The sequence below is a fragment of the Lithobates pipiens genome, unplaced genomic scaffold, assembly GCF_037356315.1.
Source record: "Lithobates pipiens isolate NorthernLeopardFrog02 unplaced genomic scaffold, aLitPip1_a1.2 Scaffold_25, whole genome shotgun sequence".
NCBI lineage: Eukaryota > Metazoa > Chordata > Amphibia > Anura > Ranidae > Lithobates > Lithobates pipiens.
Window position 1 is genome coordinate 149,213,511 of NW_027507787.1, and position 17,190 is coordinate 149,230,700.

The following is a 17,190-nucleotide window of genomic DNA, read 5'->3' on the forward strand; positions in this document are numbered from 1 at the left end:
CAGGTCAGATACAGATGTCCCTTAAAAAGCCGTGGGTTGGGTGGATGTATCATGCCCCTTATATTAACAACTGCAGTGAAGTCGCTGTCCTGGTGGCTAAAACTGCCCAATTTCACCTACATACTCTGCAATCAGACAGGCGGGGGCGCTACTTATTCTTGCACATTACGGTTGGAGGCCTGGAATTCCTTTTACTAGCCTTTTACATAACCCCACCCTTCCAATTTGAGGCCCTCCAGGCAGGGATTGATTTCATGCTACAGCACCCCACGCTGCCAGCTATGTGGCTAGGGGACTTCAACTCAGTGGTATCCCCCCAATATGGATAGGCTTACTCGATCCCCTATGCCCCCCCCCCTGCAGACCAGATTTGGCAAATTCCTCGCTGAATTCGCCTTGACGGACACTTGGAGATATAGACATCCTACCCGGAGGGAGTACTCCTGCTTCACGCCGGCACATGATGCCATGTCCCGGATAGATATGATCCTGTTCTCCTCTACCCTGCTTCCGTACTTGCGGGACGTGGGGATCGGGACCAGGATCTTGTCTGACCACTCGCCCTATCGGGCCAGGCTTAGCCTGCCCACCACCCCAGTATCCCGTATGTGGCGGTTAAACCCATTCTGGCTAATAGTCCTCCCTGAATTGGAGGCAGTCCAGCGTGAATGGGACTACTATTTCCGGGCTAACAAGGGTTATGCTCCGTTTGGTCCGGTGTGGGAAGCTTTTAAATTGCATGCACGCGTGCTTCTATCCACTCACATTAACCGTTACAAAAACTCCTAGAAGCTTGCTATACAGCAGGCTGAAAAGGTGCTGGTGGAGATGGAGAGCAAATTTCTCGTGCACCCCACACCCTCTAATTCCGCCAAATTGAAAATGCAATCTAGACTCACTGACCATCTACACCTTGAAAGTTTTTTATAGCAAACAAAAGTTTATGAGTATGGGGAGAGGGCTGGAAAACTGTTGGCATACATGGCCCACCTGGACCACAGTCCCCCGGTGGTGGTCCAACTCAAGTCTGCGGCTGGAACCACACTGTCGGTTCCAACGGAGGTAGCCCGAGAATTCCGGCGATTTTACGCAGATCTATACACCTCGGAGGCTACTGACTCCCTGGATGGGCTGCGTGCTCTGCTGCAGACTGTGGACTTCCCGGTCCTCGCGGACTCCCAGGTGGAGCTCCTGGTGGCCCCCATAACTGAGGAGTGTATAGCAGAGGCCATAGCATGCTTGCCACCGTCCAAAGCCCCTGGCTCAGATGGTCTTCCCCGGGAGTTCTATACTCAGTTTCAAGAGGTCCTTCTCCCCAAACTTCACCTACCCTATACTCACATTTTTGACACCGGTGTACTCCCCAGATCCATGAATGAAGCATTGTTAGTTCTTATCCCTAAACCAGGCAGGACCCCCTCTACCCCGAGTCATACCGCCCCATTTCGCTTCTGCAACTGGACGTCAAAATTCTGGCTAAGATTCTTGCCCTTAGACTTAATAAGGTCATACTTCACCTAATACATACAGATCAGACAGGCTTTATGCCCAGAAAGAACACGGCTTTCAATCTTAGGAGACTGTTTATGAACCTGCAGGCCCCTCATGACCACACCGGCTCCAGGGTGGTGGTCAGTTTGGACGCCGCTAAGGCATTTGATTCGGTGGAGTGGGGCTACCTGTGGGAATGCCTACATAGGTTCGGCTTCGGCCCTAGGTTTATACGTTGGCTTCAGCTCCTCTATCAGGCCCCCACTGCCTGTATCCTTGTAAATGGTCAGATTTCCAGTCCCTTCTCCTTATCAAGAGGTACGCGTCAGTGGTGCCCCATCTCGCCCATGCTGTATGCGTTGGCGGTGGAGCCCCTGGCTATCGCCATCAGAGTGCATCCGGACATTTGTGGCCTCCGTCTGGGCCAAATGTCCGAGGTTATAAGCCTCTACGCGGATGATATGCTGCTGTACCTGGAAGATGCTGGCCCCTCCCTGACGGCGGTTTTGGAAGTGATTCGACGCTTCGGGGTATTTTCTGGTCTCCATATTAATTGGTCCAAATCCCAAATTCTCCCCATTGATGTCACCGTCCCCACCAAGACGCAGGCCCTGCTGCCTCTTTAGCGCACGGATAGGATTAAATATCTCGGCGTATACTGTTCTCGCTCCCCTGCGGACTATATTAGCCTCAACATTGCACCTATCTTCCCCTTGTTGAAGTGTGAGACCCAGGTCTGGTCCAGACTCCCCCTTGGAGTCATGGGCCGCCTGGGTCTTGTCAGAATGATTCTTCTCCCTAAACTACTATACCTGTTTTGGCATGCCCCGTTCCATGTGCCGTCCCACCTGTTCCGTGATATGGAGTCAATTCTCAACTCGTTTGTTTGGGGCTCTTCCAGGCATAAGTTGGCCTGGCAGACCCTCCAAATGTCCGGTCCACCTTGGAGGAGCTGCACTTTCTGACTTAGAAACATACTACCTGGCCTCCCAGCTCTCCCACTTCTACTATTTTAACACATATGACAAACTGAGGTACTCCTATTTGGTGTGCACCTCGGTAACAGACGTGATTGCACATCCCTACCAACTTATCTTTTGCAAACACAGAGGTATCTCCCGTTCGGGCCCTAAACACAATATGCTCGTGCACCACGGCCGGGTTTGGCGGGTAGCACAGTCTAGGTCTGGGGCCCCCTCCCTACACGCGCTTACGCCCCTTGGGGATAATCTTGAGCTACCTGAGTTGCTGAGAGTGCCAGACTACAAAGTGTGGATATGCAGGGCTGTTATATACCTGTCTCAGCTTTACACAACTCATGGTGTCAAGACGTTCCAGGCACTCAAGGATGAATTTGGCCTTCCCAACCATGCGTTCTTTCGATACTTGCAGGTCCGCCATGCACTGCAGACGCAGTTTGGGAGCGTGCCCCCTGATTTGGAGTGCACTCCTAACCTCTACATACTTCATCGCTTCTATGTCACCCCTAGCCGGCTCTCTAAATACAAACTTGACTCTGACTCTACATGCCCCAGATGTGGTGATATGACCAGTACTTTTTATCACCTTATTTGGACCTGCCCCCCCATTCAAAGGTACTGGGCACAGATTATCCAATTTCTACATGATCATATGGGATCTCCCCTTACGCTCTGTCCACGCCAGTGTATTCGTGGTCTCCTCCCCCTTCAGGAGGAAAGCAAATACTTAAGGATCTTTTTACAGGAGACTCTCTTTTTACTGCTAGGATGTGGCTTAGACCTGATCCCCCTACGATCCAACAGTGGAAAGGGGCTGTCAACCGTACCTTACCTTACAAAAAAACTATTTATTCGAATAGAGGATGCCTGCTGAAATTCCACAAAATATGGGATAGGTGGCTGGAAAATACTTACAGCTGTGAGGGTTAGGTCTCTGGGATTATATGAGGAGGTTGAGCCGCTACCTCTTCGAAACGCTCATCTGGGCGACTTATGGTATTTATATCTCTATACTACAGGTAGACATTGTACTGTGTACACTGCAATTTCAATATGATGTGTCAGACATGGAATGTACCGTATATACTCGAGTATAGGCCGACCCGAATATAAGCCGAGGCCCCCAATTTACCCCCAAAAAACTGGAAAACTTATTGACTCGTGTATAAGCCGAGGGTGAGACATGGCTGTCCATCCCTGTGTGTCCGTCCATCCCTGTGTGTCCGTCCATCCCTGTGTGTGTGTCCGTCCATCCATCCCTGTGTGTGTGTCCGTCCATCCATCCCTGTGTGTGTGTCCGTCCATCCATCCCTGTGTGTGTGTCCATCCATCCATCCATCCATCCATCCCTGTGTGTGTGTCCGTCCATCCATCCCTGTGTGTGTATCCATCCATCCATCCCTGTGTGTGTGTGTGTGTGTGTGTGTGTGTATTCATCCATCCATCCATCCCTGTGTGTGTGTGTGTGTGTGTGTGTGTGTGTGTGTGTGTGTGTGTGTATCCATCCATCCATCCATCCATCCCTGTGTGTGTGTGTGTGTGTGTGTGTGTATCCATCCATCCCTGTGTGTGTGTGTGTGTGTGTGTGTGTGTGTGTGTCCGTGCAGCCTTGTGTGTGTGTCCAGCCTACCTGTGTCCCAAGCCTCCGTCCCGAGCCGCCGTCGTCCCGAGCCTCCTCTGTCCCGTGCCTCCTCTGTCCCGTGCCTCCTCTGTCCCGTGCCTCCTCTGTCCCGTGCCTCCTCTGTCCCGTGCCTCCTCTGTCCCGTGCCTCCTCTGTCCCGTGCCTCCTCTGTCCCGTGCCTCCTCTGTCCCGTGCCTCCTCTGTCCCGTGCCTCCTCTGTCCCGTGCCTCCTCTGTCCCGTGCCTCCTCTGTCCCGTGCCTCCTCTGTCCCGTGCCTCCTCTGTCCCGTGCCTCCTCTGTCCCGTGCCTCCTCCGTCCCGTGCCTCCTCCGTCCCGTGTCGTGCCGATGGATCGCCGCTCTTCTCGGCGGCCATTCTACAATTCAAAAGCCGCGCCTCCGTCCTCCGCCTGTGATAGGCGGAACACTCAATTTCCCAGCAGCCTGTGTTCCGCCTATCACGGACATCCTCTCATACTCGTCCGTAGTATGAGAATGAACGGATGTCCGTGATAGGCGGAACACTGACTGCTGGGAAATTCAGTGTTCCGCCTATCACAGGCGGAGGCGGAGAAGGAGGCGCGGCTTTTGAATTTTAATGTCCGCCGTCTGTCTGCTCGATACGCTGATCGAGCAGTCAGACAGCGGTGACTCGAGTATAAGCCGAGGGGGCACTTTCAGCCTCAAAAAAAGAGGCTGAAAATCTCGGCTTATACTCGAGTATATACGGTATCCTTTTTTTTTATTTATTTTTTTATGATGGTTGGTGCCTGTTGCACCGTTCTTTGAGTATTTTTATGTAATCTTTTTTGCACATGCTCAATAAACTTTGTTTTGGTTAAAAAAAAAAAAAAAAAAAAAAAAGAGATCTGAGGTCAAAAAGTCCTCAAATCTCATATTTGGACTTGAATACAAAAAAATTAAAAATTAAAAAAAATGTGTCATTTGAAAAAATGACAACAGAAAAATGTGCCTTTAAGAAGTATGGACGGAAGTGATGTTTTGATGTCGCTTCCGCCCTGCTATAGTATAAAGACGGGTGGGGGCCATCTTTCCCTCACTTGTCTCCATACCCAGCAACGTGAAGGACTCGATTGCCTCTGCCGCTACTGACAGCTCTGGTAAGCGACGGAGAGCGGCGGGGGGGGGGGGGTCCTCTCCCGCCCCCCATAACGGTGATCTCGCGGCAAATCCACCACAGAGACCACCATTATCGTAAAGAGAACCGCTGGCTCTAAAGATGGATACCTCGGTTGTGGCAGCTGCTGCCGTTACCTAGATATCCATTTTCAGACTGCCGACATAAATGTACATGAGCCAGTCGGTAAGTGGTTAAAGTGAATGAGACTGTCGGTGAGTCAACAGCGGGTCCGAGGAGGAGCCACTGCGGGACAGAGATGACAGTCGTTCTTTAAAAATTATGATTTAAAGCGAACGTTTTTTTTACTTGTGATTTAAATCAAATCCACCCTTCTTTTACACTTACACTACTTATACTTTTTTACGTTCATATCGGTCAGAAAGTGGTTTAATAAAAGGGAAACACAGGAGAAAAGCAAATGCAATGCATAGAAAATGAGCTTCAGCTCATGCACTGTATGTGAAAAGCACTTGAATTGTTCTAACGCTTGACTGCACATGTATTTGAAAATGCCGTCTAACATGCACAAGGGTAAGCTGGATTACACATCAAATCCAGAACAGATGTAGTTTGGGATGGATGCCCACAGAGCAAATACTGGGTGCTTTATATGTTCTCCACGAGTTCTTAGCTCTACCCAACTGTCATTGGCAATACAAGTTGATCTACATTTTTCTGTTTACTCCATTTACACCTGTGCAGGTGTGGCATTAGGGCAGCCCATCATCGCTTCTTGGCCTTTTGGCTAAGATCAAGTGTAGTATCTGTTCTTATCAGTTACCAGGAGGTGGCGCTTGCTTCTGTCCCTTTTCTACAGCGAGGTGGAGAAGGGGTTGCGGTTGCTATGCAAAACCTGCTGGTGTGAAGGTAACCCAGAGCGGTTCGTAGCCAAAAGGGAAGCCTTCTGATGAGGATGGAGAATCACTGGTCGGCACCAGGGGAGGGGACCCTGGCCTTCTGGCCTGGATTGGGGCAGCTTTAGCTCCGGTCAGTTTTTCGGGAGGGAACATTGGTTCCCCTTTCTCCCACCGGGGGGAACGGCCAGTACTTCCCAAATGTAATTGGGTAGGAGTGATGGGACCGAGGGTGAGGCCTGATGGCAAAGGGCTCTCACTAAGCTCCTGGATCTCCATGCCTTTCTGGCTGGGGTGGGGGCTGCTGTGGTCTGAGCTGGGGGTCGGGATGCTTTTGTTGAAAAGCATTGGTGATGTGCCCCTGAAGTGGCAGTTCAGGGGTGCCTTACGTTCACTGTGCTTTGTCACACTGATGTCTGGCACCATGGGCACTTCACTGTATACACGCTTTTTCACACCTGCCTCTAGGTCCGGGCCTTCTGGCTAGGACCAGAGGAATTTTTGATTCCTGGCCGGAGGCCAGTATTCACAATGGCCACCTTTTCACTCTCCCTCTTCACTATCCCTTCCCCGCTTTATTTATCTATTTTATTTGTGTGTTGTGTGTCACGTTTTATGTTCGTCACTTCACGTTTGACGAGTAGGGTGTCGGTCCTCGGGCCAACCCTGAAAGTTGTGTGGGAGGGTGGACATAGGCCTTCTGGCTCGCCCTCTCTTTGGGGGGTCTCCCTTCGGGGGAGCCCCTACCTTAGTACCTGGGTGGGTCTGTTTCGGCAGACCTTCCCGGAGAAAGGCGGTCGTCCGGCTGGATGGGCCATGTATTGGTACCTCAGTCCTCGTCTGGAGCCTAACTCCCCGTGGGATCAGGGTAATGTCCTTCCTTGTGGAGGATAGCTGACACCTGTGGCACGTTTTTGTGTTTCACTATTGATGTGTGTGCACTTTTTTTGGCACCAGGTGGAAGTTTTTGGGTGTGTTTTGCACGCCATAGGCTTTTTCAATAGAAAAAAAATTTCCCAGAGGGTTTCTTAAAATTATGCTGAATTCTATGTGTGGATTCATCAGCCGTTTCGAGTAGCGCTTCCAAGTCTATTTGGTCTATAAGGTCCACTGTGTTGTTTTCTTCGTATAGGAGTGTTAAGTCCCTTAGGGCCTTAAATTCCCTCATACTAAACCTTGACCAGTCGGTAATATCGGTGTCAGTGGTACTTTTTGCATGCAGGCTTTTTAATAGGAGCCTGCGTGCAAATAGTTGGATATCAATAATGGCCCCGAAGGGGTCTAAGTTTGCCTGTGGGCAAAATGTTAGGCCGCGTGCCAGAACATCACTTTCAACCGTAGATAGTGCATAGGACGAAAGATTAATCACACTGAGTGATTCACCTGAATCCGTGTGACAAATGCGTCCAAATTTCCTGTTCCCTTGTTTGGATGGGGTGAGGGGAATCCCCGTTTCGAGTTTAAAGAGCTCTGACATAGTTCTAGGCTGGGTGCTACAATGTCCCTAGCATGTCCGTTAGATGTCCCATTGTTACAAATAGCCTCGATATTACGATTAGGTTCCCCTTGGAGTATCGGGGCATCCCTTTCTCTCCCACTACGTGACCCATTGTCACATGTGGAAGTGCCTATATCGTCGGGGTATTTGCATGGGACTTCACCAAATGCAAATGCCTCCTGTGCATCTGTATGCAGATCCCGACCATTCTCGGGTGTCCCTGTTGGGGTGTTATCGGTAATACGTTTTTTAGTGTTACCTTCAGGGGAATCTTTGTTGCTACGGTTCCTTTTGAACTTTCCCCGTGATTTTTGCACCTGTTTGATTGGTTCATTAGGTTTAGACGGGTCCTTGGATTTATTTGTGTTCTTATTGGGAAGATGTATCTTTCCATTAACATTTTTTTTAGATTGTGTGTTAATACTCCATTTATAGGCTCGTCCCTCTGAGAAGGCAAATTTATCCCTCCAGTATTTGGATTCCTTCTTGCGTAAAATATTTTTATTATAGATGGATAAATCATCCCGGAGTTTAGTCCGGGTTTCTACAGCTAGGGTATGTGACGCATAAGGTTGTAAAGCCATTTCCAAGGTGTGAATTTCCTTGTCAAGGAGTTCAATCTGCCTGGTGTACTCCTTGACAAGGATAGTCATCATTTGCTGAGAGCAAGCATTTAGGTTGGCCTCCCATTCTGTTTTGCATTCATTGCTAATTAGGTCTATATTTGGAAAAATTTGGACCCTGAGACCTAATGGGTTAATCTTTTCATTTTTATATCTTTCGAACGATTTGATGTGCCAAAATAGTGCTGATTTCCTTTCAAGTGTTCTCATTAGTTTGGAGGTCAAAGTAGTGATCTCAGTATCAACCCGATCATTTTTCTCAAATTCTGTTTCATACCCTGACATCAACAGATCCCAATCATTACCCTGAAACATATTCATATTTACCATAACAATGTTTGCATAAAAATATACATATAAGGACAAATCAATTCCTCAATGTTAGTTGTGCTAGGCCAAGCTCATGTTTAACCCTCCTGTGTTCAATTCGGGGGAGGGAAAGGGAAAGAAATGGTATGAAGAGAAAAGAAAAGAAAAAGAAAAAGGAAAAAGAAGAAAAGAAAAAGGGTGTTTATCCACCCAGTCTGATTAACAATCAAATAAGAACACAGTGCTATAAAAAGCTAGGAGGGTGCTGCTCACCCCAAGTAGATACAAATAAAACTAGTTCCCCCACAAACGGGGTTTTTAGGCAGCAAGAGACAGTAATAGAAGCCAATAGAAGTAGTATAAAAGGTATTTTAATAATAATAATTGGTAAAAACAAACATGAGCTTCACCTGAGCACTTGGACAACAGACAAAATCATGTATATAAAGTACATATAATGTCACATGGAAGTAAAATAACAGACACAACTATGTTACACTGTATGAGTAGATAACAGTGAGAGCATAAAGCTAACGCGTTTCGACCCCAAAGGGGGTCTTCTTCAGAGATGGTGATCTGTTAAAAGAAAAACAAGATTACACTGAATAAATAAATCCGGTGTTATACATATAAGGGATACCCACTATTAATTTAAAAATGGTTTACCCAATAATGTACTTCCAGATAGGTAAGATGGATTGTAGTGCTTCAGAAGAAAGGTTCTCCCATAAGGCAATGTCTCAATTTCCTTTACGCATCTTGAGTGGTACCTGGTCCGTATATATTGCCAAGATATCAGATGGAAGAAGAGGCAGTGTCACACACCCACTGGTGTGACTCACGGGAGGTCACACTGTTGCCTTGCCCCCCAGAAGAGGAAACTCCGGGGGGGTAGGTACGAGTAAGGGTACACCGAAGATATGGCGGGTCACACCTGCAGCAAGATCCCAACAATGGCAAAAAATTAATTGTTTAAATAATTGAAAGCGAGAATTGTTTAGTGTTGGAAACATGGAGTGCATACATGGTATGGGGATAATGATATCATATCCCCATTATGTATGCCAAAGGTTGTGCACATGTACACATATACATATACACACTTGCACCCCCAATTGTCCAAATGTCCATATCACATGCTTTCTAAAACCCGGACAAAAAAAGAAAGGAGAAGGGGGGGGAAAAGGAACCACGCCTGGGAGTCCAAGGAGCCTAAGAAAGAGGGGAACGAAAGAAGAAATAGCCTAGAATGAGTAGGTGTGCAACTGTGTGTCGGTGTGTCAGCCATGATACGCAGAAGAAGGGGGACGGGAGAAAAGGAAATAGGGAAAAAGGAGAAATAAAGGTGATGGGAGGTGGGCTATGTGAAGACGGTGTGAGTATACGTTTAAGCAGAGAAAGAAAAGGTGCGCAAAGGAATGGTGAAAAAGTGAAAACATGAATAAATGATGATATATGCGGGTCATATAACAAACAAACAAGAAAACACCACATGTGCAAGTGTGCAAAAACAAGATGCGCTAAGTTAGGTGACAGTGGTAGGGGACATAATCAATAAAAGTGTCAAGTGCATGATGATATATACATATAAGAAAAGTGTGTAGATGTGGTGTATGAGAAAATGCCACACCGGTGTATTAGCGTCATTGGAATAGCCAGGCAAGTGGTGAGATTATTACCTGAATTGTAAGACCTAATGGGAAACTGTTCCAGAAGGTAAAGATGAGGGACGGCGACTTAGGCGTTAGTCCACAAGTGGTAACTGGCGCAGTCCCTACAACGTATTTCCTGAAGTCCGATCTGTGCACTTTTTTTGGCACCAGGTGGAAGTTTTTGGGTGTGTTTTGCACGCCATAGGCTTTTTCAATAGAAAAAAAATTAGGCCAGCCCATCGGGCAACTGCCCAATTTGGGCACGGCCACTTTTTAATTTATATTTAGTTTTCCTCACTGTTTGTCCCTTTCAACTTTTGTGTGTGTTTGTTTTTTCACTGGATGAAGGGTGTGAGTCCTCTGGCTTACCCTGAGGTCTAGGGGGTGTTTATGTGGACTTCTGGTTCCTTCCTCCCCTGTCTCTGGGGGGTCTCTCTTTGGCAGAGCTCCCCTGACCTAGTATTGGCTTCAGCTCTCCTAGTAGAACGGTGGTCTGGCAGGTCTTCTGGCTAGGCTATGTTGAACCTATGTCCCAGTCAGGAACCTTGTGCGCCCTGGGGTTCAGAGTCCGAGTCTACCCCTTCGTGGGGTGCACAAAAACCACACCCTTAAGTGCCCTTTTTTTGTGCGTATGCATGTTTTTTGTACACTTGCAGGTTTTTCGTTTTATAGGATTTTTGCACCAGTGAAAACTGCCAGTTTTGTGTGTGTGTGTGTGTGTGTGTGTGTACCTTAAGAAAAATGCATCCCTCTAAATTCTATCTAAAAAAAAAAAAAAAAAAAAAAAAAATTAGAGGAGCGCATCGCTTCTCTGCATTTTGGCTAAGATCAAGTGTAGTATATTTTCTTATCGGTGATCCTGACCTGACCAAGGTTGGGGTGGCAGCTGTGCAAATCTGCTGGAGTGATGGGGTCTTTGAAGGTAAATACCAGCTGGAACAGAAACCAGGGTGCCCACAGGCAGGTGGGACATGGGAATAATTCCCCTGTGAAAGCTGGAAGAGCCCATTACCTCCTGATTTTAATGTTCTACCTTGTCTGGCCATGGGCCAGGAAGGTAGAGGGTCCATAGTGCCTGTTCCCCCTGGGAGTAGTCGCCCTAGGGGAGCTCTAAGTAACACTTGGGTGTGGGACCCCACGGTGTGAAAAGAACTCAAGGTCACAACACTAAATTATGCTTTCCCATTTTTGCCCTGCGCTTCATGGGCTGGACCTTCTGGTTTAAGTCCAGGCAGTTTTTGCTTACCAGGCCTCAGGGCTCGGCCAGTGCACTATTTGGCATGGCCACTTTTTTTTTCTCTTACGGTTTATCACCTTTTGACTTTTGTGTGTGTATTTTTTCCCTGGATGAAGGGTGTGACTCCTCGGGCTTACCTCGACTTCTAGGGGGAAGATGTGTGGCCTTCTGGTTCTTTCCTCCCCTGCCTCCGGGGGGGTCTCTTTTCAGGAGAGCTGCCCTGACCTAGTATTCAGGGATGGCTTCAGCTGTCTCAGAAGAACCGGGTCTGCCAGGTCTTCTGGCTAGGTTTACATGGTCTGCCTATGTCCCCGTCAGGTGCCTTGTGACCCGGGGTCAGTCCTACCCCTTTGGAAGGTGGACAAAAGCAAACCTTTAAAGTGGTTGTAAAGGTTTGGTTTTAAAAATAACAAACATGTCATACTTGCCTCCGCCTTGCAGTTGGTTTTGCACGGAGTGGCCACAATCCTCCTCTTCTGGGGTCCCTCTGAAGTGCTCCTGTCTCCTCCTCCTCTTCTCAAGTGTCCTGTCGGAGAAGTGCTCTCCTTTTGTGCACACCCGTGAGGGCGTGCCCCCATGTCCTGCTGCTGCGTCCGTAGATCTAGACAGCCTGACTTGGCTCATTAGATTTGATTGACAGCAGCGGGAGCCAATGGCTGCACTACTATCAATCTATCCAATAGGACACTAGATACCAGCTGGAGCTGGTGTGCTCGTTCCTGTCGTGGGAATTACAGGACTCTGGTAAAGTATAAGGGGGGCTCGGGGGCGCTGATGCAGCACAGGAGGTTTTTCACCTTAATGCATTAAGGTGAAAACTGGCAGTTTTGTGTGTGTGTGTGTGTACCTTAAGAAAAATGCATCCCTCTAAATTCTATGTATATCTTCACACTGGTCCATTGCGGTGTTACAAATCTTTCTTGCTGCATTTTTGGTCAGTAACAAAAAAAAAAAAACGCACCTCCCGTTGAAATGCATTGAAAACGCAGCAAGAACACATCAAGAACACACCATAAACACATTAAAATTGCGTGCGTTTTCGGTACCATTATCTGCACTGTTTTCTCTATTTAAAAAATGCAGAAAACACAATTTTCAGCTAATATGTTTCAGCCACCGAAATTTCGTGGTATCTGTAATTTGTCACTAGATCTAGTGTTCCCATCTGAAGATTTCCCCTCTATTCCTGTTTTGGAGACAATCCAAAATTTGATTTTCTTTAACTTTCAGTGATAACCGTGACATATAGAGAGGGTGTATCTCCCTCAGGGGGGGTAGAGACAGCAATAGAAATCTGACGTGGCTTTTTATTGCCTTTCTGCACTCCTCTGCCGGAACCGAGGAAGGAAATAATGTACAAAAATTCTCGTACGTTTGTTTTTGTTTTTTTGTTTTTGTTTTTTGTTCTGATCATGCGCAGTCTTTCGTATCTCTGATTTTTCTTGTACAAAATCAGTACACTTAAAATGGAAATTGTTTGTTTTGCTCATGTACAAGAAAAAATTAAAATTTTGCCCTTTTGAAAATTTTCATTTGCAAAGTCTGAATAGGATGTGGAAAGTTGTGTACGCATTATACGAAAATCGAGCGATCGTTCCTCGCACAGATTTTTCTTGCGATTTTCTCATAGTGTGCACCCTACTTTAAAAAGGTATTTTGTTTTTTTGCCTTTAGTTATACTTTTAATCTTCTTATATTTTGCATCCCCTGGAACCCCCCCCCCACTTAATTTTATAATTTACCCTTTCCTGCCAAAGCCCTAGTGTCTGTTTTAACTTGACGATTACACCTGGGTGGCAAAAACACTTGACCACTCTGATTGGCTGTCACAGCAGTCACATGATCAGCTATCTCCTGATCATTACTATAGACCATAAGGTGTCTGACAGCTCACTTTCTATGCTGGAAGCACGCTCTTTGCACAGAAACCTCTGCTGCCTATGTAATCGTATGTGAAGCATGCAGGCGTTTAAAGCTCATTCCCTTTGCCACTGTACATATGCATTAACATGGGTAGCAGGAGGTTCCAGATTCAATTAAACGTTTCTTTTACATAACAATAAAGGAACTTGGTCTATATGCTTCTGTATGCAATGCAGGCAGATCAGAGCTGTCCTGAAAACATCACACACAGCCCCCTGCCTCAGTACACCTCTCAAGAGTCCTCAGCCCTGATTTAAGCAGTGGGCTGGCTCTTGGGAGGGGTTATGCAAATATCAAAATGCCTTTATGAGCCTCCATGATTGAAGGAACTAATACCCAATGAATGAAAGGGGCGGGACAGGGACAGTCAGGCTGGGGAGGAAAGCGCTAGATGATTCTGGATGTCCTCTAGCCAGGAAATTAAATGGGCTGTATATGTTTGGAACTGGATTTTATTAAAATTTTAGCATGTTGATGAGGGAAGAACCAGATAAGCGAAATAAAGGCAGCTTAAGGGTCAGTTCACACCAGATACGGTTTTGTGTGCTTTTTTTTCTGCACTAAAAATGCATGCATAGTGTATTCCAATGGCATTAGTTCACACCAGTGCAGTCAGTACTGGTCAGTTTCTGGTGCGGAAACTGACCGGAGACTGACTGCACTGGTGTGAACTAGAGCCATTGGAATACATGGAAAACACTTCATGCATTTTTAGTGCAGAAAAAAAAGCACACGGAACTGCATCTGGTGTGAACTGGCACTAAAGGGATCTTAAAGAGGAAGTAAACCCTGATGGGTTTACTTCCTCTTTCATTCCCTGCAAAGGCAAAGCATAATGGACTACTATGCATCGCATAGTAGCCCATTATGTGTCACTTACCTGACACAGGAGCACATCCGCATCCATCTTTTCGGTGGGGTCTCGCAGCTCCGCCACTGTCAGCTCCGTTGTTGGAAATGCCGTGCTCAGTGCGCCGCTGTCTACGGTGCATGCGCCGTAGACAGCGGTGCCTGTCTTCGGGCAAATATCTCCTAAACCGTATAGGTTTAGGAGATATTTCTTGGACCTACAGGTAAGCCTTAATCTAGGCTTACCTGTAGGTCAAAGTGGTTTGTAAGGGTTTACAACCACTTTAAAGGCGTTTTTAAATAACAAACATTTTATACTTAGCTGTGTAATGGTTTTACGCAGAGCAGCCCCGATCTTCCTCTTCTTGGGTCCCCCGCTGATGCTCTTCCCTTCTGCATTTAGAACCACTTTAAGCTTCAGATGAAAGTGAATGCAACACAATGAAGCCTGAAATGTAGGAGATACTGAGACTTCTTTTCTGTTGTTCAGGTTGATTGAAGAGAATAAGAAGCACCAGCAGCTGATCCTGGATATCTGCTCTGAGAAGGACAATCTAAGAGAAGACCTGCGGAAAAGAGGAGAGACGGAGATACTTCATCTGACCTCCATCAAACAGGTGACAGTCACAGCAGTGCTTACAACTGAGCTCCAGAGGCTGATATGAAGGACACAAATTAAAGAAGTATGGTCATAGCTTGTTTGGCTGTGCTTCTCCTATGGATCACATAAGTGCAGCTCGTTCTACATTCCTGTAAACTGTTTTCAGCCGACTGCAGGCTAAAGCCCACTGACAGCTGATGTTACTCAGCCAGTCCATGCTTGTGAAAGATCCCCACTGTATGGTTGGGATCCACCCAAATGCCTGTAGCTGTACCTGCCTCAGCCTCTCAGCTATCCGCCGAGAGCCTGAGCCAGCCGCTCCCACCCCCTCCACAACCCAGAGCCACTGACAGTCCTGGCTCTCTGCTCAGAGCGGAGGGGACAACTGAGCGATCAGCAGTGGCAGCAGGGGACAGATACTGCATCCACCTAGGTGCGTATAAATGTTGGGCTTGGGATTAAAAAAAACAATCTTTTTAATGCAGCTCTGTACTCAATACTTCACTAAATTAAAAGTACCTGAATTTATCTTGGTATTCCAGTCCCTGTACAGCAGAGCTTAGACTGAGAGACAGAAGCAACACAAGAAGCCAATCAGTTGCAGTGCAGAAGGAATATGCTGATAGTTGAGAGGCGCATAACAGAGAGATGAGCTCATCAGTTTGCTGCTTCTCCTTAGACTGTCCAATCACAGGCTGGGAAGAGAGAAAACCTTTAGTCCTGGTTCACACCTGTTATGCAGGTTGTGATTGATGCGTTTTCCGGATGTGTTTTGCATTTTCTTCAAATGTTTTTGATGCTTTTTTTATGCGTTTTGCAATTTTTTTCGGAGGTGTTTGTTGTTTTGCGGGAGAAACTAGCAAAAATGCAAGCACTATGTTTTTGGTGCGTTTCCATTAAAATATATGGAACCAAAAATGCAACCTGCTGTGGGCAAAAAAAGTCCCTGACCTTTTGCATTGGTGAAAAACGCACACAGATGTAGACATGACCCATAGGAAACCATGGTGAATGTACTGTAGCATGTTTCTGAAAAACTAAAAAGCACTGGAAAACGCATGGGTGTTAACCAGGCTTTAAGTGTTACTGAACTGCAGCAGAGACAAATCCAGTCTGTTCCCCGTAGAGGAAGTTAGGGCAAGAATTGTCATACAATTCTTTACAGACCTCGGTCTGCAAGAAGCATTTCAATAGATTTGCATAGGAGGTTCCCTCTAAATTATACAGCAGTTATTGGACTTCTGAATAGATAGACCCTCCACCCTGCCCTACAAAAAAATGACAATAATATCTAATACAGCACGCATGAACAAGTATACTTGCCTATGTCCATGCTGCTTTTCTTTCCTATTTGTGCCTATTTCAGGATACATATAGATGCGGCCAGCACCCGTTTACAAGACACATGCATATGCATATGCGCAGGAGTGACGTCACGCGACGCCAGTCACCGAGCAGAACAAACTGCAATCCTGTGATCCATAGAAGTACAGCCATACTATCTTTGGCTGTACTTCTCCTTTTAATCATAGCAAAAGGAGTGTTTACATGAGAAATTATTATTATACATGATTTTTATAGCGCCAACAGTTTACGCATCCCTTTACAATGTAGGGGCGGGGAACAGCACAAATAAAGTACAATACAGAAGAAACAGGAGGGCCCTGCTCGTAGAGCTTGCATTCTAAAGGGAGGGGGTGGTGGTACAAAAGGTAATAGATGCGGGGAATGATTTGATGGGGGTGGCTTGGGGACAGTTGTTAGGTGGGTGTGGGTTAGGCTTCCCTGAATAAGTGAGATGGGAGAGGCTCTGGAGAAGTCCTGAAGGTGAGCATGAGCGGAGGTAACAAGGGAGCTAGAGAGAAGGAGGTCCTGGTAGGAGCGGAGGGGACAATTGGGCGATCTCTGCAGATTAGGTTGGTGATGTAGCTGGGGGCGATGTTGTGGATGGCCTTGTATGTTGCGGTTAGTATTTTGAATTTTATGCGGTGGGGTAGGGGAAGCCAGTGAAGGGATTGGCATAGAGGGCAACAGTCGCGGATCGGTTAGTGAGGTGTATTAGTCTAGCAGCAACATTCATAATAGACTGAAGGGGGGGTAGCCTGCATAAGGATAGACCATTAAGGAGAGCGTTGCAGTAGTCAAGGCGGGAAATAATGGAGTGAAAAAGTTGCTTTGTGGTGTCATTAGTGAGGAAGGGTCGAATTCTGGAGAGGTTGTGGAGGTTAAGGTGGCAGGATTTAGCCAGTGATTGGATGTGGGGGCTGAAGGATAGGTCATAGTCAAGGATTACACCCAACACCCTGGCATGTGTGGAGGGACCAATGGTTGTGCTGTTGATCTTAATGGTAAAGTCATGGGGGGGGGGGGGGGGGGGGTGGGACCGGGAAGGAGGGAATATTACAAGCTCAGT

General features: G+C 46.9%; 1 protein-coding gene and 1 pseudogene across 1 annotated transcript in view; both read left to right on the forward strand.

Moving 5' to 3' along the window:
• CCDC186 (coiled-coil domain containing 186) overlaps positions 1 to 17,190 on the forward strand; it is a 143,128-nt gene that overhangs the window by 27,107 nt on the left and 98,831 nt on the right. Inside the window, exon 3 of the mRNA XM_077454981.1 lies at positions 14,667 to 14,793. Within this exon, the coding sequence (XP_077311107.1) occupies positions 14,667 to 14,793 (127 nt within the window). The remainder of the gene's footprint in view (positions 1 to 14,666; positions 14,794 to 17,190) is intronic.
• On the forward strand, positions 5,957 to 6,041 carry LOC143932446 (U2 spliceosomal RNA; annotated as a pseudogene).